The 19,806-nt window shown below is 39.4% G+C and overlaps 2 protein-coding genes across 3 annotated transcripts; one reads left to right on the top strand and one right to left on the bottom strand.

Moving 5' to 3' along the window:
- Window positions 1-1,701: 1,701 nt before the first annotated feature.
- On the bottom strand, window positions 1,702-10,065 carry stk16 (serine/threonine kinase 16). The gene is made up of 8 exons (XM_083994190.1): window positions 9,980-10,065; window positions 9,529-9,657; window positions 7,779-7,998; window positions 6,679-6,812; window positions 6,485-6,572; window positions 3,967-4,095; window positions 3,729-3,850; window positions 1,702-2,557 (listed from the first exon to the last, which is right to left on the bottom strand). Exons 2-8 carry the CDS (start codon window positions 9,612-9,614, stop codon window positions 2,419-2,421), a joined length of 918 nt encoding a protein of 305 aa, XP_083850316.1. The 5' UTR covers window positions 9,615-9,657; window positions 9,980-10,065; the 3' UTR covers window positions 1,702-2,418.
- Window positions 10,066-11,304: 1,239 nt separating this feature from the next.
- On the top strand, window positions 11,305-16,375 carry pcnp (PEST proteolytic signal containing nuclear protein). 2 transcript variants are annotated; one of them, XM_083995694.1, is made up of 5 exons: window positions 11,305-11,358; window positions 12,005-12,255; window positions 13,446-13,520; window positions 13,618-13,673; window positions 15,060-16,375. In XM_083995694.1, exons 1-5 carry the CDS (start codon window positions 11,313-11,315, stop codon window positions 15,169-15,171), a joined length of 540 nt encoding a protein of 179 aa, XP_083851820.1. In that variant the 5' UTR covers window positions 11,305-11,312; the 3' UTR covers window positions 15,172-16,375. The 2 variants fall into 2 exon arrangements, with proteins under 2 accessions (XP_083851820.1, XP_083851819.1); XM_083995693.1 differs by having other exon boundaries at window positions 12,005-12,261.
- Window positions 16,376-19,806: the final 3,431 nt, after the last annotated feature.

Raw genomic sequence — 19,806 nt, 5'->3', positions numbered from 1 at the left:
AAGATGAGAAATAATTTCATAACAGAATTCCCCGTAATCAAATAACACTCTTACTGACTCTGCAGTTTAAAAAAATGTTTTGTTTACCAGCAGCAGCATGATATTAATGTATGTAATGTAATATTAGTAACAACACAAAAACTTGAAGTCAATTTGACATTTTCCCAAACTTTGCAATTAAAAAGATAATAATTTTAAACCGTGTCATGTCAATTACCATTCCAACAATTAACCGCATAATGTGTTAAGTATCAGGGACACAAGGTCCAGTATCATCACCGCATTACAGAAGCACAAAAGCAAATATATCCAACTTAAAATGCCCCGATGTTTTTAGTGTATATATATCTCATTATAATTAAACTTTTTAAGACCATCAGACTCTTTGAGATGTGGGTGAACCCTGAGAGAACAAAAGTTTACACATGACAGGAAACTCAGAGTTAATAAGGAAAACTGGAATGGAAAGAAAGAAATATTTAAAAACACAAAACAGAGAGAAGTGAAGAAAAAAAAGAAAAGAAATTACACTGTGACTTATAGTTAATATTAAAAACATTAGTTAAGTTGTGTCGGTGTGTGATTCAACAGCTCTGTGTGTGTGTGTGTGTGTGTGTGTGTGATGCTGGAGCACCTCTGTGTGGTCAAATGCAGCATTGCAGGTGAAGAGCAACTCGGCCTCTCAACTTTTCCAGTGTGAGTGACGGTGTCGAGAAAAGCTAAAGAAGGCGAAGCCGCGTGATGACGATGATTTCTGCTCAAGTGCAACTATACAAGATGCTACTCACACTAAAAACTGCACCTTGGACCGTGTTATTTTCTGTTTCTTATAGGGAATCAATGTAATCTGATATGTACTACTGACCTCAGGCAGCTTCATCCACCGGAGAGTCCAACAGATCACATATATATATACCGTATTATCATCCCTTTTCTGATTTAAAATAACATAAACTACTTCTTTAAAGGGATAGCTCACCCAAAATTCAAATTTCACTCATTATCTACTCACCCTCATGTCGACTAAGAGCTGTGAGAATTTTCAGAGTCCTCCGTGCCTTCTCTGAGTTACGGCAGCAGTATTTGTCCATATAATGGTTGTCAATGGATACCAACTTTCCTCGTCCAAAAAGACACACCAAAAAAACATCCAAATACCTCCATGCTGCTCGTATGTAATGTCCCTCTTGTATTGAAGCCCCGACATGAGAAATTGTTCCGCCGGTCGACACAGGAAGAGCAGTGAACCGAAACACTGGGAGCTTCTGCTATACAAACAAGCTTGAAATATAGACTTATTTCATTTTTTTTGGAACAATTTCTCATGTCGGGGCTTCAATACAAGAGGGACATTACAGACGAGCAGTATGGAGGTATTTGGATGTTTTTTGGTGTGTGCTTTTTGGACGAAAAAAGTTGGTATCCATTCACAACCATTACTGTATATGGACAAATACTGCTGCCGTAACTCAGAGAAGGAACGGAGGACTCTGAAAATTCTCACAGCTCTTAGGTGACATGAGGGTGAGTAGATAATTAGTGATTTTTTTTTAATTTTGGGTGAACTATCCCTTTAAGACAAAAGGAAAAGTCTGCAAAGATGCATATTTGCAAAGAAAGGTACCAGCCTGCAGCCTGTTAGCTTAGCACAACGACTGGACAGAGACGGGGAACATCTCGCCTACAAACCAACAACTAATCTAGACGTTATATGTTTTTATTTACACACACACACAAAAAAAAACATGTTAAAATGGTGCAAAAATAAAAACCAGGCACATAAACGCCCTCATGTACAGTTTGGTTTTGTACAGCGTAGAAAAAACAAACACAAAACATGAGAATAAGTGAGTTTCAGATGAACCTGTAGGTGGGTTGTGTTACCTTTGGACAGAGCCAGGCTGCATGTTCGGCCTTCACTCTCTCCAGTCTTTATAACGGGGCGAAGCTAACAGGCTGCACGGCTGAATGGAAAGACATGAGGGGGTCTTTGAAAACGCTCGGAGAAGGCTAATGCGTACTGTCCCTTTAAGATTACAAGGTAAAGCCACTTAATTATTAGAAGTATAGAAGAGCATTTGACCCAAAATCCTCACATCACACTACAGGATCAAAACAGATTTAAGGCCTTTCAGATTATTTTGGTAAGTTTTGTCACGATTCCAAGAGTCCAGTTTGATCTGAAGCATTCACAACTAAAAATGTCATACTGAACCGTTTCATACTGTGGAAGTCTGTACCGATGCTTTTACACGTTTAAGTCAATAAATAAAAAGGAATATTTTCAGGTGTAGAATAAAGAGACGTTCGTTTATGTGTGCAGACACCTCAGGAGGAGCAGGAGGAGCAGGAGGAGCAGGAGGAGCAGGAGGAGGATGAGCAGCACCACGTCGTCTCGTGCAGCGTGCAGCAGCAGTGTCAGACCATGTTGGTGTGGGTGTTGGGGCTGCGACTCTGCAGGTCCTGCACCTGGTCTAGGACCCAGTTGATGTTGGGTCTCTCCTGGGGGTTCGACACCATGATGGAGCTCAGCAGCATCTGCAGCCCCTCCGAGTAGCTGCACCAACACAACACAACACCAGACAAGACAAGACAAGACAAGACGGCACATTAGGACAAAGTTAGAATAAAAACAGGTGGCAATTGATAAGAATTTTGTGATTCTGATTCCATTATCGATATTGTTTATTAGGGGTGGGAATCTTTTACTATCTCACGATTCGATTTGATTCTGATTTTTGGGGCTACGATTCGATTCAAAATCGATTTTAAACATTTATCCATGCTTAGATGGAATTGTTGAAACTGTTGCATAAAAGCAACATCACATATTATAACACAATTAAAAGTGTCTTTTTATTTAAAAAAAATAGTGCAGTCAAACATGCTGCCTTTTAAATTCTAAGGAAATGGAGGCCGACAGCCAGCAGATTTGTTTCAGTTTTTTATTTTTTAAAATCGATTTTGGGACATTTTATATCGATTCTGAATCGTATTAAATGAGAATTGCGTTTCTTATGTGAATCGATTTTTTGGCACACCCCTATTGTTTATCGGGGGGATAGGGGGATATTTTTCTGGCAACCCTGGCCTGCCTGCGCCTGGCCTACCTGCGCGTATGAGCCTGGTGACACGACTCGGTCACTCACTGGAGGCAGTGATACGCCAAGTCGCGTTGGGTATACTGCCACTGTTGACGTTGGACCGAGTTGCCGCGGTCGGAACGCACGTGGCAGCGCGCATTCGGTTTCGTTTTTTTCATGCATGTCCGCGGTGCACCGCTGCATGGACATGCCCGTTGGTCAGCCTTCTGGTACTCATTTCAATACTTAGAACTGCTAATTTTTCCATTGCCCTTGAGTAAAAGTTGTGTGAGTGATTTCAGTGTCAATCACGTGCAGACTCCTTCCTTTCTTCCTTGGTGCTTTTTCTAGTTTTGTATTGATTATTAGTTTGTTTATTAATAACAGACAATAAGTAAACTTGACTGATTATTGAGGTTGTAGTACAGTGGGATCCCCAACCATCACTTATATTTATAGGATTTTTAAATTCTTTTTTTCGGTCTTAAATTTCATTCAAGGTGGCATTAAAAAGGTCTTAAAAAGTCTTAAATTTGACTTGCTGAAACCTGCAGATAGCCTGAATAACAATCATTTGAAGTGTTTGTTCTGCACAAATGCAACAACAGGGAACTGTGTGTTATGATGAAGGGAAACGTGACTGACCTGCAGGACTGTGGGATGCTGACGGGGTTCTGGACCGCGAGGGCGACGCTGTCCCCCCTCTGAAACACCAGGTCGTACGGCCCCTCCAGCATCATCATGCAGTACAGCACACAGCCCAGCGACTGCAGCCACAGACAGAGGAGGAGGAGGAGGAGGAGTCAGTGAATGATGAGCTGCAGTGACATTAATTAAAAACAAGAAAACAAGATGTGCAACACAGTGAACATGAGGTTTTTACCCAGATGTCGGTGCGCTCGTCTATAATGCAGTGACTCTCCACGCTGAAGAGTTCGGGAGCTCTGTAGGAGATGGTGCAGCGCTGAGCCGCCCAGTCCTGAACCGTCATGGCTTCTCTGGTTCCTCTCACCTGTCACACATTCAGCTTTATTACAATATTCAGGAGCTTTATGAGTCTTATGTCGCCTGTGGCTCCTGAGATGTTATGTAAATACTTATCCTACAATTTTAACAGGGGCCATAAAAAAACAACTTGTAAAAGAATCATAGAGATTAGAGATAAAACATATTTCTGCTTTAAGAGAAAAACAGAATAACATTATTTGTGCCCTATTACATCTGTGCATTGGTAAAACACCCAAGAAATTATAAACTGTGCCTGACGAGACATGACTGACAAGACCTGATGCCATTTATTTTTAATTTGTGCTTCACTGGCTTTAAAAATGCTCCTGTGTCATCGAAAGGTGAAAAATAAAATCTTGACTGTGTTTCTAAAACAATGTTTTCACTCTTATAAGCTGCCTCGCACCACAACCACTTTAAAATGTGTTTATTATTCTAAAAGTGGAACAAGATCTACTGAAAGAAGAGACCACAATGTACAATCTCAATCTATATAATCTCTAACTATATAGTTTCCATCTGCAATTTGCTTGGAGCCTTCTGAGTCAGAGCAGCAGGATTAAAAAGTGGCTGAAGGAAAAACAGTCCTGCACCAATTAAATTTAGATTTCTATGCATTTGTGAAGTGGCATTGAGTGCATGTGTGTGTGTGTGTGTGTGCGTCTGGCCTACGTGCATGTTTGATTGACAGGCAATGAAATGTGTGGGATAGGATATGAAATTGTAGTGTTTGTATTTTAACAAGCTATTCTTTTTTTTTTCTGTATATGGAATCTCAAATTTTGGATTGTAACGATACCATATATGGATGTACTGTTGTCTGTGCCCAGTGAAACTGCAGATGGGACAATATACAGTATGTAATGAGCTTTGTCCCTGTTAAATAAACTAAATAAATAAATAAATAGGTTCATCATCTGCACAGGGACTTGATGAGTTGCAGTTTAAAGTTGTATTAGGAGCTGAACATCACCAACAACTCAGCTTCAAGCTTTGGATGACTGACTTCAGGCTCTGATTTGGCGTGGGCCGATCACCGGTTTCAGGGTAAAACCACCAGGTTATGAACAGGTCCCGGTTTCAAAACCACTACAACTTTCCGTCATAACGTCCCTGTGGTATGGAGCTGTTTTTCTGTGTGGTTTCTTTTAAAAAGTTATTTCTCGTCAAAGAGAGAAAATGCAGGTCAGAAATCCCTCAGGTCGTGTGCAGCTGCAGCGTAGAGTCGACTATCAGTTGTGGCGCTGTATTGAAAGCTGCGCGCTGTATTCAAACTCCAAACATTACACTACGTCCAGCGTTGTGGCTCAGGTCACAGGTTAGAAACGTAGATCTGATCTGAGACACTGTTTCACAAAAGAAACAATTTGGGTGTTTGAAAGAAAACTCTGGGGCGGCGTTTTAAGATTTACCCACTCTGGGGCCCATCTCCCTTAAAGGGATAGTTCACCCAAAATTGAAATTGCACTCATTATCTCCTCCCCCTCATGTGGACTAAGGGCTGGGAGAAGTTTCAGAGTCCTCCGTGGCTTCTCTGAGTTACAGGGGGTCTCGGCGTAGCAGTGCATGTCCATATGATGGTTGCAAATGGATACCAACTGTCTTCGTAACAAAAAGACACATCAAAAAACATCCAAATACCTCCATGCTGCTCGTATGTAATGTCCGTCTTGTATTGAAATGCGAAATTGTCCCGAAAAAAATGAAATAAGTCTATATTTCAAGCTTGTTTTGTAGCGGAAGTTTCTCGAAGCTCCTCCTCCCGGGTAGTCAAATTTGGGCGAACTGGGAAGAGGAGCTTCCGCTACAAACAAGCTTGAAAAATAGACTTTTAAAAAACATTTTTCGGGACAATTTCGCATTTCGGGGCTTCAATACAAGATGGACATTACATACGAGCAGCATGGAGGTATTTGGATGTTTTTTGGTGTGTCTTTTTGTTACGAAGACAGTTGGTATCCATTTGCAACCGTCATATGGACATGCACTGCTACGCCGAGACCCCCTGTAACTCAGAGAAGCCACGGAGGACTCTGAAACTTCTCCCAGCCCTTAGTCCACATGAGGGGGAGGAGATAATGAGTGAAATTTGAATTTTGGGTGAACTATCCCTTTAAAGGTCTGCATTCATTTAGATTCTAATTTAGAAGAATCATTTTATTATTCATTTCAACTTGATCCACATTTACTAATGATCCCAATGTTCTATATGTTGTTTAAAAATAAAAGACTGTGTTCAGTGGAAACATTTTTTTCCCCCCCAGACATTTCAAAACAACACATTTTTAGAGCTGTAATTGCAATACCGCCAAACCATGAAACTGTGATACTTTTGCTCAAGGTTATCATATATTGCTTTCAGGTGAACAGTAAAATGTAACACGCTCTCTTACCTCAATCCTGGCCCGGTTCATGGAGCCCAGGTCCATCAGAACCGGCCGGTCGTCCTCATCCAGGAGCACGTTGGTCGGCTTCAGATCTCTGTCAAATCACAGCACCGAATAAATGACATGTAAACGGTTGTCGTACACAGTCTGTGTGTGTGTGTGTGTGTGTATGTTTGTTTAGGTAAGTGGAGGGAAATTACCTGTGTGCATAACCTTTGTCATGAATGTTCTTGAGTCCGGAGCAGATGCCGTGGAAAATTTGCAAAATCTGTTTTTCAGGCATGGAGCTCCCTTTGTCTCGTAGCTTCTCCAGAACAGACCACAGGCTGCCTTTCTGTTCACACAAAACACACAAACACAAACACAAACACACACCGACAGATCAGTTTCCCCTTTAAAGTTTAATCCTGTCAAAGCTGCAGCAACTTGTAAAACAAAGTTAGACACAAGTTCAGTTTGTTCCTTTGTCTGTATAAATAACATAAATATGTTAAGAAGAAGCTGTGCTTATTGAATCCATAAATCATGAACAAATCACTCGTCCCATTATCTTAATTGCCCTTCATTACATTGTTTGTGTTAAGAAAAAAGAAAATGAAAAAATTAATAGGTAAATAAATATAAAAACCTCTTAAAGGGATAGTTCAACATTTTGGCAAATTGGCCCATTGCCATAATCGCTACAGTCATAGCAGTAGGTTAGTTACCCTTAATTGTCGGTGTAAGTTGTTTTTAGAGATAATGATGGAACGTTACAAAACAGAGCCGTTTTCGAGGTAAATACAGGGTAAATACAGAGACTGCTTGCTGAAAAACTGTCCCTGAAGGCAACGTGCATCTGCGGTTTTGCATGAATTTACCTCTAAAACAACTCTGTGTGGTAACGTTGTGTTATTATCTCATAGTGTGGTGAATGTGCAGGTCACAACTTGTCCACCAGAGCGTTGTGGAGTTGTTGGATTGTGTATTTGATGAGTTTGATGAGGGAAACCAAGAAATCCCATGAGCCTCCATAGCGTAGCTCTGAGCAGCTCGCGGCTCTGCTCTGCCGTTCTAAAAATAGCTTGCACCGACAATTAAAGGTAACGAACCTACTGCTATGACTATAGGGATTATGGCAATGGGACAATTTGCCAAAATGTTGAACTATCCCTTTAATTAATTGTTCAGACTGTCCCATACTTTCTCACCATATAGACACGCAAAAACTTTTCCTTGTGGTTCTTATTTCTGTTTTCCTGAAGTAAAACAATCCCCTTAAAGTATATTCTCCTTCCCTCTGACCAAACATTATACTTACGCTCATGTACGGCAGAAGCAGCCAGGCTTCGCTCTTTCCTCCTCGATCGACGAAGGTGTGTGCGACCAGGCTCAGGATGTTGGAGTGGTTGAACGTCTGGTGCATCTCCATCTCCGTCTGAGCCTCCTGCCGGCCTTCACGGTCGTGACACAGGATCCTCTTCAGGGCGTAGAAGCGCCCGTCCTTCACGCCCTCCACCAGATCCACATAACTGAACCCGCTGAGGAGAAGAAGAGAGATCAGAGTTTGAGTAGAGCGCTATAAAATTATGAAAAGACCAATATCAATATCAACAGTTAATGAATCAACTAATTCCTCAGTAGCAAATCTCTGAGGATGTCAATATTTAAAAATGAGCCAGTTTCACTTTGGAAAATTGATCATTTGCATTAATTATCTCACACAGTATAACACAGTTCACTGTTTAACTAAAACCTGATATTCTAGTTTGTATTTGGCATGTCATGAGGTATGTGTTGGACCGAGACAAACAATGGAGATCATTGTAAACTGTCTTGGACAAGAGTAAGCGGTCAGAACAATCAGCCATACCATCATTTGTCTTAATTCACCAAGTGGTTTTGGTTTTCTTAGTGACATTTTAGGATTATTAAACTGATAAACTGTGTGTGTGTGTTGACTTAACGTTTTAAACATCATCACGTTTAACAATGATGCTACAGATACAAAACATGACATTTCATCAGGTTAAAATCACAAACTTAGATGTGTTTTATTGGGATTTTATGTGACAGAGCAACACAAAGTGGCGCATAATTGTGAATTGGTAGGAAAATGATACTTGGTGTCAAAATATGAAAAGTGTGGTGTGCAATGTGCATATGTATTCAGCACCCTGAGTCAACACTTTGTTGAACCGTTCGCTGCAGTTACAGTTGTAAGTCTATTGAGGTTTGTCTCTAGCAGCTTTGCACATCTACACACTGATATTTCTGCTCGTTCTTCCTCTTGCAGTTCAGTCAGATTGGATGAAGAGCGTCTGTGAACAGCAGTTTTCAAGTCTTTACCACAGATTCTCAGTAGGATTTAGGTCTGTAGGACTTTGACTATGATGTAAACCAGCCCATTGTGTCTCTGCCTGTGTGTTCAGGGTGGTTGTCCTGCTGGAAGCTGAACTTCTTCCGTCCCAATCTCAAGTCTTTTGCTGCCTCCGACCGGTTTTCCTCCAGGATTGTCCTGTGTTTAGCTCCATCCATCTTCCCATCAGCTCTGAGCAGCTTCCCTGTCGCTGCTGGAGAAAAGCCTGATGCCTGATGGTGTGTTCAGGTTCATGTGCATTGTTCAAAAGTTACATGTTTGGTCCAAAAGGAAGGGTGCTTTTGCGCTTCAGCCGGTAAATCGGTGCTCTCAGACAGGACCAGTAAGTAGGAAGGTGCAATTGGGTCACTTCAACGAGGACTAAACCCAAAAGAAACAACTGGAGCACTCAATATAATGCAGAGATTTAATAAAGGTGCACCTTTATTAAATCTTTGCATTTTTAGTCATTGATTTGTAAAAAAAAAAAAAAAAAAATCTTGAACACCATGTATCATTATCCTTCCACTTCACAATTATGCTCTACTTTGTGTTGGTCTATCGTATTAAATAGCCTACCAATCAAATACATTAAAGTGGTTGTTTGTGGTTGTAACGTGATAAAATGTGGAAAAGTTCAAGGGGAATACTTTTGCAAGCCTCTGTAATTGAGTTTTAAAAACAAAAAAAACAAAACAAGATGAAACCTTACCCTTCGTCTAGTTTCTGGACAAAGTAGTACTTCTTGTTGTCGATGTTGAGGGAGCTCCGGGAACATAAACACAGAGTTTGTCCCATCTCGACTGGATCATGTTTTTTTAACACCAAGCTTTTAAAGGGCCTGGGCAGAGAGAAAGAGTCAAATAAAAAAGTTATTAGAGAGACAGTCAGGCAGACGCAATGTTAGTTACCAGATAAACACATTAATAATGTAAAACAACCCGTGAGATAATGAGTTTAGGTCTAAAAACAAAACGTTAAGTTGACTGTTTTTAGGTTGGCTAACTTAACGTTGATGAGGGCATAGCAGCAACTTAACCAAAACGCGACATTAACATCGATTTTAAGCGTAAACCCATATTTTAATTAACTACCTAACACAATAGACAGTTAAATATGACAAACCAGCAACATACTCGGTGTTGTTGTGTGTTTTTTCTTACCAGCTCGCTCTCTGTTTACCCAGTTAGCCATTAGCATTAGCCATTAGCATTAGCCCGCTGTCATAGCGGCTCCATTCTGCTTCTTCTTCGTCTTCTTTCGGTTTAATGGAGGTTGGCGAACACAGTGCTGCGTTCAGGAAAACTCGGAACTCTGAGTCTCCCAGTGGAAAACTCAATTCAATTCAATTTTATTTGGGTGGGACAGTGCAAGTTCATGAACAAGACATAAAGAATTGTAAACAAGCCAGAAGGAAATTGTTATATCTTGCACTGTCTCCAGATGACTGCAGTCCAATAGAGTCATTATGTCACTGTTTAGAGCAAGTCAAAAATTGGATGAGCCAAAATTTCCTCCAGTCAAATCAAGAAAAATCTGAGGTCATTGTTTTTGGAAATAAAGAGAAGAGGGTTGCTGTCAGTAAACACCTTGAGTCACTGTCTTTAGAAACTAAAGACCAAGTCCGAAACCTTGGCGTGCTGATAGACTCAGATCTGACCTTCAACAGCCATATCAAATCAGTCACCAAATCAGCCTTTTATCAACTTAAGAACATATCCAGAATTAAGGGTTTTATGTCCCAAACTGATCTGACTGTAAACTCGTGTTGCAGCTTGTGACATCTCGGCGCGACAAACAGGACAAACGGCCATTTCTGTACACCTTTAACGCATTAAAACATTATACAAAGGACAGAAAAAAAACATGTTGATGTATTTTGGCATTTAAATGCATTTGAATTGATGTTTCACCGTTGACGGAATGGTTCTGCACGGTTGTGTGCAGATTGTTGTGTGACGTCAGACAACTGATTCTCAAAGAAGTCAGCATAGATTTTTTTTTTCTCCGACTTTCCCCAGTGGAAGCATGGATGTATTATATTATCCATGAGTGGAAGCTCATGGATACTTAGTTTAGACTCACTTTAACATCTTAACTTGCACCATTATTTTTACCTGATTGTACTAGGCTAAATTCTATTGTAATGTACTTTATATGTAATAGCCTATTGTTTAGGCTATTGTATATGTATTATGCCCAAGACAAATTTCCCTCCCGGGACAAATAAAGTTTATTTGATTTGATTTGATATTTCTAAATGCTTTGGCAACAACAAATTTCTGTTCATGCCAATAAAGCTCTTTGAATTGAAATTGAATTGAATTGAGTGGAAGCTCCCATATCTATGGAAGCTCCGACATCGGAAAAATCCGAGTTCCGAGTTGTCTTGAACGCAGCATAACTTCTGCTTCTTCGTGTGATAACAGTGCAGGACGCTGAGAGGAGACTAGCGACCATAGCGACATCTGGCGGCGAGAACCGGAAACAGCAAACATGGCGGATTACGAGCATAAACGCAAGGGTAGCAGCGACGACGGAGGTGATATTTGTGCCGTTTTAACGCCTAAAAACAATAAATGTGTCATAAATAAATAAGTCCTTTATTGTGGCTTTAGCTCGATCTGTTGTCGATATATGAAAATTAGTGTTGGAAATGTTCGTAAGACGTCACGACGCTAACGTAATGTTAACTATATGTAACGGCTATCGATGGCTAACTGATGCTAATGCGAAGTAACGTTACATTTTATTGCTAATAATGTTATATTTAGATTATGTGCGCATGGAAATGAAAGATGATAGAAGATAAAGTGACTGTTAATTATAGCCAGGTTAGTTTCCTAGCATGGTGTTAGCCTAGCTAGTCTGCAGTTAGTATTTATATTTCAAGGTATTTACTGCAGGTTAACAACGTTACTCTTATTATATAGATTATATAACACAATTATAATATAGATTATATTATATTATCAATAATCTGCACTCACAGTCCCTAATATAAGTGGACTAGGTTAAATGGTAAAGTGGAACCTTTGTTTTGTTTGTTGGTGGCACAGGTAAAGGTGATAGCTTTTTAAAAAATATATAATCATCATCATTATTATTATTTTTTATTATTATTATCTATACTCTCCAGTTCACAGAAAACAGTTGTTCACCTTGGTGAGTTGTCTTGCCTCAAGCAGGGCCGCAGGAGGAGGGAGGCAGAGTGAAAACTAAGCCTGTCTCTTCTAGCACTGTGGCTGCTGGAGAGGGGGCCGCTGCAGTCAAGCGCACATCCCAGCATTTCATACCAGAGGATGAAGACGACGACTCCTCTTCTGACTCTGACACACCGGCAGCACCAGCTCCCTGCAAGATCTCCAAGATCGGCTTCAGCATGAGCAGCCGGCTGGCGAACAAGTCAAACCCCATATCCATCAAACTTGGGGCAACAGTGAGTGTGTGTGCAATAATAATAACTACAATATACATATTTATTCATTCATAAATGCTGCATTTTATAGTTCAAAAGGCAAACACCTGTGCAGGAGAGAGGAAAAGAAACCCTTTAAAGCAGAAGTAAGCGGAATATTTGTGTTAATATAAGTCTTAAATAGTTATATCTTCCGACAGCAATCACTTATATAGAGTGTTTGGTCCGAGATATAAAAAATCACCAAAACAAATACATTTCTAGGAAAAGAAAAGAGGAAAAGAAGCAGAAAAGGAAAAGAGACAAGAAAAAAAAAACAATAAACAAGCAACAGAGAGAAAAAGGGTTAAAAAAAGATAAAATCACAGACTCATTTTAACTCAATTCAGCATGAGTGTGATTTTATTTGGAGAGAAGATATTTCATTCAGTTAGACTTAAACATTTTGAAGGAGGATAATTGCTTAAAATTAGTTGAAAGATTGGAGGTATACGACAAAGAGGTAAATTAAAATTCTTCTGACCTCTCACCACTAAATAGGAGTGACATATGGAGGTACACCTACAGCGGGGCTCCAATCTGCCCCTGAATGGAGGCATTTTCCCCCTAAAATTTGAAACAGTGCAAGTAAATACTTCATCTACATGCACATGTGCAACCAGTAAATTTGCTATTTGTATTTTTAACACTGGTGGTGAAACATGGAATCTGTCATTACAGATGTCAGACCAATGTGTGTGAGGATCTTGAATGAAAAGGAAATGTTAGGTGGCCTAATATTTGCTTTGCAAGTCGTTTTACAGTGTGTACGTTTTTGGTTTGTGCTCCTGAGATTTTAAGTCAGGGACCACTGAGCTTCTAGTAAAAAAAAATAAAGAAAATTAAAAAGTGAGTCTGGAGCCCTGTGCAGACAGAGTTGCACCACAACAACATGAAGGACAGGGTGTGGACATCACACTACTGGACATGCAAATGAAGTAACTCACACAGAACAGTGCTCAGAGAGGCCAAAAAAAGATACAGGTCATAATCTTGCAACAGTCAGAGACTCATTTGACTCCTCCTGTCACTGTTGTGCCATAAAAGTTAAGAAATGCACAATTATTCACTTGAAGTTACTTAATTAAACTGATAAAATCCAATGATTTGCAACTTTTCTTGTGTATCTGATGAAAATAAAATCTCATGATGTTTCTCAACCTGTTTTCTAGAAACCCAAAGAACCTGCACCGTCACTTCCTAAGAAGAAGCTGGGGATGGCGTCTGTTTTTAACGAAGACGATGACGTAAGTTCACGTATACGTTACACACACAGGTTTATACCGATGCATTGATAACAAACAGGAGAGACTGACTGACGTAACTCTGTGCTGTGACGTGCAGAGCGAACCAGAGGAGATGCCGCCGGAGGCAAAGATGAGGATGAAGAACATTGGCAGGTAAATACCCAACATTGTAAATAATATTATAAATAATAATCTTCTATCACTGCGTTTACATGCACTTCAGTACCCCGATTTTAAACCCCGATACTGAAAGCCGCTCAGACAATTGATGTAACTGTTACCATAGATACGTTACTAACAAAATGGCAGCGACAACAAGAGCGCATTTCTGGAGCAACGAGGAAACTATTAAGTTTTAATATTTTTTCATGCGAGAAAGTAACTGTTTAGATCCCCAATGTGCGGTCGGTTTATCCAAATGACGGATGTGTACAAGTTCAGGGATGCAAACAGCGCAAGCGAAACTTGCTTTTTTCATGACCAATTAGGTGACTTGTGTGAATCGTCCAGATCCGAAGAGTTTTTGTTTTTGGGAGGGGGGGGGGGGGGTCTCAGCGTCTCAGCTGGGGTCAGTAAAATGTTTTTCTAACAGGCTGAGACAGTGACAGTCACGTGAAACTGAGGCGAACTCATTCATGGTTGTCTCTGATTATACTGGTAACAGCCGACCTCCAAAGTAGACGCGTAGCAGTCGGTGCGACGGCGACGCCGTTTTTTCCCCCGTGCATGTGGAGCTGTGCGCCGCGGACATGCACGGTTCCCTACGTTGCTGTGTCAGGCAGGTGTTTCCCACGGAGCTCTGCCCCGTTTCAGAGCTGAAGGAAGCCCTGAGTGGAAAGACGTCACCTCCACGATGTAGAATGTGTTCAATTCAAAAAGTGAAACTAACACATTATGTCCATTACACACTGAATGAAACATCCCATGTCCTCATTTATTCAATTTATTTTAATAGTAATAATTATGACTAACATTCAGTGAAGACCTAAAATTCAGTATCTCCAAAATGGAAATATTGCAAAGGAATTTTTTTTTTTAAGCATCTTTAATATAGAAATGTTGGCCTCCTGAAAACTATGTCCATCTATATGCACTCAATACTTGGTTGGGGTTGAACTACTGGAAATTGACTTTTCCGTGATATTGTAATGTAATGTACTTATTTGTTAATGGTGAACGCCCCTAAATTTCCCTTTCTTTTATTAAGTTATATAACATGGCAGCATTTTTAATTTGTACATTTTCTGACCTACATATTTCCTAGTAGTTGCGCTTCCTGTTGTAAACAATAAACATGAAACACACATACATACATACGCACATAAGACGCAGTAATCAGAAACCGGGATACTGTATTTATCATGTATACAGGGACACTGAAGAACCGGGTTTCTCTAAGTTCATGTAAACACTAACACATAATTTGATTTTAAAAAACGGGGTACTTAAAAAAACCTGATTAAAAACCGGAGTACTAGTAAATGCAGTCTATGTGTCTGTCTGAGTGTGGATTAATTAATTAATCTTTTATATTTCCAGGGAGACGCCAACATCTGCCGGACCGAATTCCTTCAACAAGGGCAAACAAGGATTCTCAGATAACCAAAAACTTTGGGAGAGGAAGCTGAAGGCCCACACTGAGAAAATGTAACTGTAACTGACGACCAGAAGAAGTTTTGTCACTAATTTTTTTTTTTTTTTTTTTTTGGTAATAGGTTACACCACCACCACCACCACATGACAGATTATTATCTATGAAGGCTCCCATTGATCCCTCACTGTCACCTCAGTTCTGTCACCTTCCTTTTTATTTGTGTTAGACACCTTTATAGCGATGAAGTATAATGTTGTGTTAGCACTTCTCACGATAAGTCTGTGTCCAGGTCACGTTTACATGTGTAACCAACCACTACAGGCCGATGATGATGATGATGATGATGAGATGGGACAAACTAATTAGCTGGATTATTGTGTAAAAAAACTATATAAAATTTTCAGCGCGCACGCTTAAATCTAGCTTCGTATATAGAGCCGTCATGCTCCTTCGACAATATGCTTGTTTCTATCTGACGTGTGTGTTTGTGTGCGTGTGTGTGTGCAAGACTTTTAATTTGACTTGTCTTATATTTGTATAAAAAAAGTGTGATAATGTTTTATTTTGAAATCCATAAGTGGGAGTGTGATTGTGAACGGCGCGTGGTGTGGACTCGTATTTCGTATTTTCTTTCATGTAGTTTCTCAGCTTTAGTGTACGACCCCGTGTTTTCACCAGCTTGTGCCGCCTTCTTGTTTGACTTTTTTAGTTGTTTTATGTTTGAAACTTTGTGTGCAAAGTGTTTCTGGTGACTCACAAACACTGATTTCTTTCTGTTTTCACTGAACTGTGTCTGTTTTCCTTTTCTTTTTTTTGTATTGTGTCCACAACCGATTGAAGGACTGAATGTGTTTTTAACAGACGACACAGAAACGAGGGAGCGGGCAGAACAGTCATATCCGGATGATATGACCGACACGTGGGTTGGTTAGTTAGCAATGATGCCAACGCATTTATTATTAATGTTTTCATTGCCAGTGAAAATGAACATGTGCAGAAAAACCCACATTTCATTGATGCGCCCCCCCTGATCCTTGTAATTTAGATAAATGTCGTACCTCAGTGACTTTTCCTGTGCCTAAAAATATCTTTTTTGGAAAATCCCCCTTGGTCAAGATCTAAACTTTGAACTCCTCTGCTGGTTTACCTCGGTTAATGTGCAGAAATCCCCCAGATAAATTCCATCTATATCCACAAAAACAAAACAAAACAATGAAAACAGTAAAGAAAATAAAAAATAAATTAAAAAAAACATTTTGGGATGATATGTTTTTGTGTTAAATGTTTATTGCTTTTGTGTCAGTTCTTTACACCTCATATAACTTCTGTTGCACTTGATATTAATACAAACAGATACAAGCTTATTATAGTACCGTAGTTTCCATTTTTAGTTCAGACATCTACAACTTGACCTTAAATTAATCTTAAGACAATGCATCGTGTCGATGATCGGGTACAAAAGATGACAAATTCTTTCCTTACATATAAGGTTAACATCCTGTCTGCCCTCGTGGGAATTTCCTCCACAGTTTCATTTGTGACTCAACAGTTTCAGAGGCAGCTCATCAACAGAAGCTGCACTTTTTATATTCTATACCTTTACTAACTGAAGTTGAGATTGTGTCTCACTGATTAATAAATAATACAGAACATCAGTGTTTAATTGGCTGATGAGATAAAGCTGCACACAGTTACCTCATCAGAACTAACACCGGAAATACATTCTCCACTTTGAGATTACTAATCAACATTGAATATCTCACTAATGATTGGTTTAGTAGATTGAGCACATTTGATTTGTCTCTATGTAAGTTGCTCTGAATTGTATTTGCGCTGTTGTGTCCTGTTGAAGAATGTGAGGGAGTCAAGCATTAACCCCATGGTGGTACGAAGGGTTAACACATGGAGGGAGAGGAGCCGGGACATATAGAAAGATTTATGTACCTGTTTATGCTTTCACTTTAGGTAGAGTTCAGTCTCATGTTTTGACCAACCTATTGTGGCTTATATTTTTGACTAACCCATTGAGCTTAAAGGGATAGTTCACTCAAAATTGAAATTTCACCCTCATGTGGACTAAGGGCTGGGAGAAGTTTCAGAGTCCTCCGTGGCTTCTCTGAGTTACAGGGGGTCTCGGCGTAGCAGTGCATGTCCATATGACGGTTGCAAATGGATACCAGCTGTCTTTGTAACAAAAAGACACACCAAAAAACATCCAAATAACTCCATGCTGCTCGTATGTAATGTCCGTCTTGTATTGAAGCCCCGAAATGCAAAATTGTCCCCTTGTTTGTAGCGGAAGCTCCTCTTCCCGGAACCAGGGTCCGTCCTCTTCCCAGTTCGTCCAAATTTGACAAACCGGGAAGAGGAGCTTCCGCTACAAAACAAGCTTGAAATATAGACTTTTTTTTCAGGACAATTTTGCATTTCGGGGCTTCAATACAAGACGGACATTACATACGAGCAGCATGGAGGTATTTGGATGTTTTTTGGTGTGTCTTTTTGTTACGAAGACAGTTGGTATCCCTTTGCAACCGTCATATGGACATGCACTGCTACGCCGAGACCCCCTGTAACTCAGAGAAGCCACGGAGGACTCTGAAACTTCTCCCAGCCCTTAGTCCACATGAGGGTGAGTAGATAATGAGTGAAATTTGAATTTTGGGTGAACTATCCCTTTAAAGAAAACTGAAACTTGTAAGCAAACCCTATAGATTTGTGTTGAGCTTAATTCATAATGCAGTGAATACCAGTAACCTGTTTGTTCATTCAGAGGCAGGTTGAGAGCACACAGAGCCACAGTGAAAGGAAAACATCTCCAAGGCCGAAGGGAGGAGAGGAGGAGAGGCCTGAGCTCTGCTGATGCTGAATGAAGCATTGTGAGGAAGAGTTTTAATGATCTGTATTATCGGCCTTGGACCCTCAGAGACCTGGGACAGAAAAGTTATGTCAGTGTAGGGAGGTTTTTGTTGTGTTTCAGGCCCAGAGGTTCGTGTGCTGGGAAGATGGGACCAACCTGTGCCAGCCTGAGCGCACCAATGAAGGGAGGGCTAAGTCAGCCACTCCCTATTTCTTGTAGTGGGTAAACTGCTTATTAGGTGGGTTAACTGTATCACATAGATATAGGTTCTTCTCAAACTTTTTTATATCAAGGACCCAAAATTGACACAAATTAGACCACGGACCCCCATTAGACAAAATTTTGAAGCAAACACCAGAAATACACAAACAATCAATGTACGTTTAAATCAGGTGTTTTTGAAAGATTATAGAGAAAATTCTGGAAAAAAGTGGTACAATTTCTCCAAAAAAGTAGAAACATTTCTAGGAAAAAACAAGCAAAAAAGTTTAATTTTTTTTTTAAGAAAAAGTGGTAAAATTTAAAAATAAATAAATATAATATAAATAAGAATTAAAAAGGCAAACAATAATAATAAAAAAAAAAGTGGTAAAAGTAAAAAAAAAAAAAAAAAAAAGTAAATAGTAAAATGTTTTTTTTTTAGTGAGAAGTATCAAAAATTACTCAAGAATTCTAGAAAAAGTGGTAAAAATTTTCAAAATATTATAGAAAAAATTGGTGGGAGCAAACAATAATACAAAAAGGGGTAAAATTTCATTAAAAAATAGTAAAAAGTAGAACAGAAAAATTAAGAAGAAACTGGTAAAAAAAATCTCAAAAAAGATTCTAGGAAAAGTGGTAAAATTTCAAAATCAAAGAAAAAAAGAAAAGAAAAATAATTAAATCAAAAATTTAAAAAAGTGAAAAAATTCTTGGAAAAAGGGGTAATATTTCAAGAAAAAGTTTAACTTGAACCCTGTCAACCCTCCCTTTGAGAACCATTTACTTTAGTCTGCTTGCAGACTGTGATTTCCTGTATCTGATTAATTTGATGATCCAAGTCGTTGTTTGTCCTCTCTTGGAATAAATTTTTCCTATTTTTTCAACCTGAGAAGTGCTCCAGACATCTTCAAGGTCTTGGTCTTATGTCGGCCTCGATCGAGCTGGACTCGGGATTTCTTTTCTCAAGACCACGGCTGCAGTGACACCTTTTTTTTCTTTCTTTCCTTTTTTTTTTTTTTTTAACCACAAATGTCTCCATGTCTCTGTCTCACTTTGATTTCTGTGATGTGACTCAATAAGTGACAGACAATTCAAATAGTTGTACCTACGTACTAAAGTCTCTGCTTGTGTCACCAGTGTCACCAGTGGGAGGAGACTTCAGCAGGTTCTGTGCTGTGTTCATCTGTTCAATCCAAACTTTGTTCACATTAAATATGGTTTAGATTTTAGATCAAATCATCTTTTCTTTTTTAGCTGAGGAGGAATAATGTAAATATCAAGACACATGGTTATTATTATGAGGACAGGGACTGGATACAGTGATGGTCTTCTTGCACTGGTTTGGTCTTGGACTTGGATTTGGTCTCAGTCTTAACTACAACACTGCAAAAACTCAAAATCTTTCCAAGAATATTTGTCTTATTTCATTTCTAGTCCAACTAAACTCTTTCCACTTAGAATAAGACTCATCACCTAAAAATGAACTTTTTGGGGGGTCATTTTCACTTGTTTCAAACAAATTTTCACTTGAAATAAGTAGAAAAATCTGCCAGTGAAAGCAGGTTTTTTGTGTTTGTGATAAGGAAGAAAAACTTGCTCCACTATCAGATTTTTCTACTTATTTCAAGTGA

This window comes from Trachurus trachurus, assembly GCF_905171665.1.
Source record: "Trachurus trachurus genome assembly, chromosome: 3".
Lineage (NCBI taxonomy): Eukaryota > Metazoa > Chordata > Actinopteri > Carangiformes > Carangidae > Trachurus > Trachurus trachurus.
Note: the sequence above shows the minus strand (reverse complement) of the source record. Positions and strands in the feature narration are given on the sequence as shown.

Excerpts from the sequence above, each read along its gene's own strand:
- stk16 (XM_083994190.1), bottom strand. The coding sequence starts at position 9,614 with ATGGGACAAACTCTGTGTTTATGTTCCCGGAGCTCCCTCAACATCGAC. Across the intron at positions 7,999-9,528 it reads GTCCAGAAACTAGACGAAGG|CGGGTTCAGTTATGTGGATC; the intron begins GTAAGGTTTCAT and ends TCTTCTCCTCAG. Across the intron at positions 4,096-6,484 it reads TGAACCGGGCCAGGATTGAG|GTGAGAGGAACCAGAGAAGC; the intron begins GTAAGAGAGCGT and ends AATGTGTGACAG.
- pcnp (XM_083995693.1), top strand. The coding sequence starts at position 11,313 with ATGGCGGATTACGAGCATAAACGCAAGGGTAGCAGCGACGACGGAG. Across the intron at positions 11,359-12,004 it reads GGGTAGCAGCGACGACGGAG|GGCCGCAGGAGGAGGGAGGC; the intron begins GTGATATTTGTG and ends TGCCTCAAGCAG. Across the intron at positions 13,521-13,617 it reads TTTTTAACGAAGACGATGAC|AGCGAACCAGAGGAGATGCC; the intron begins GTAAGTTCACGT and ends TGTGACGTGCAG.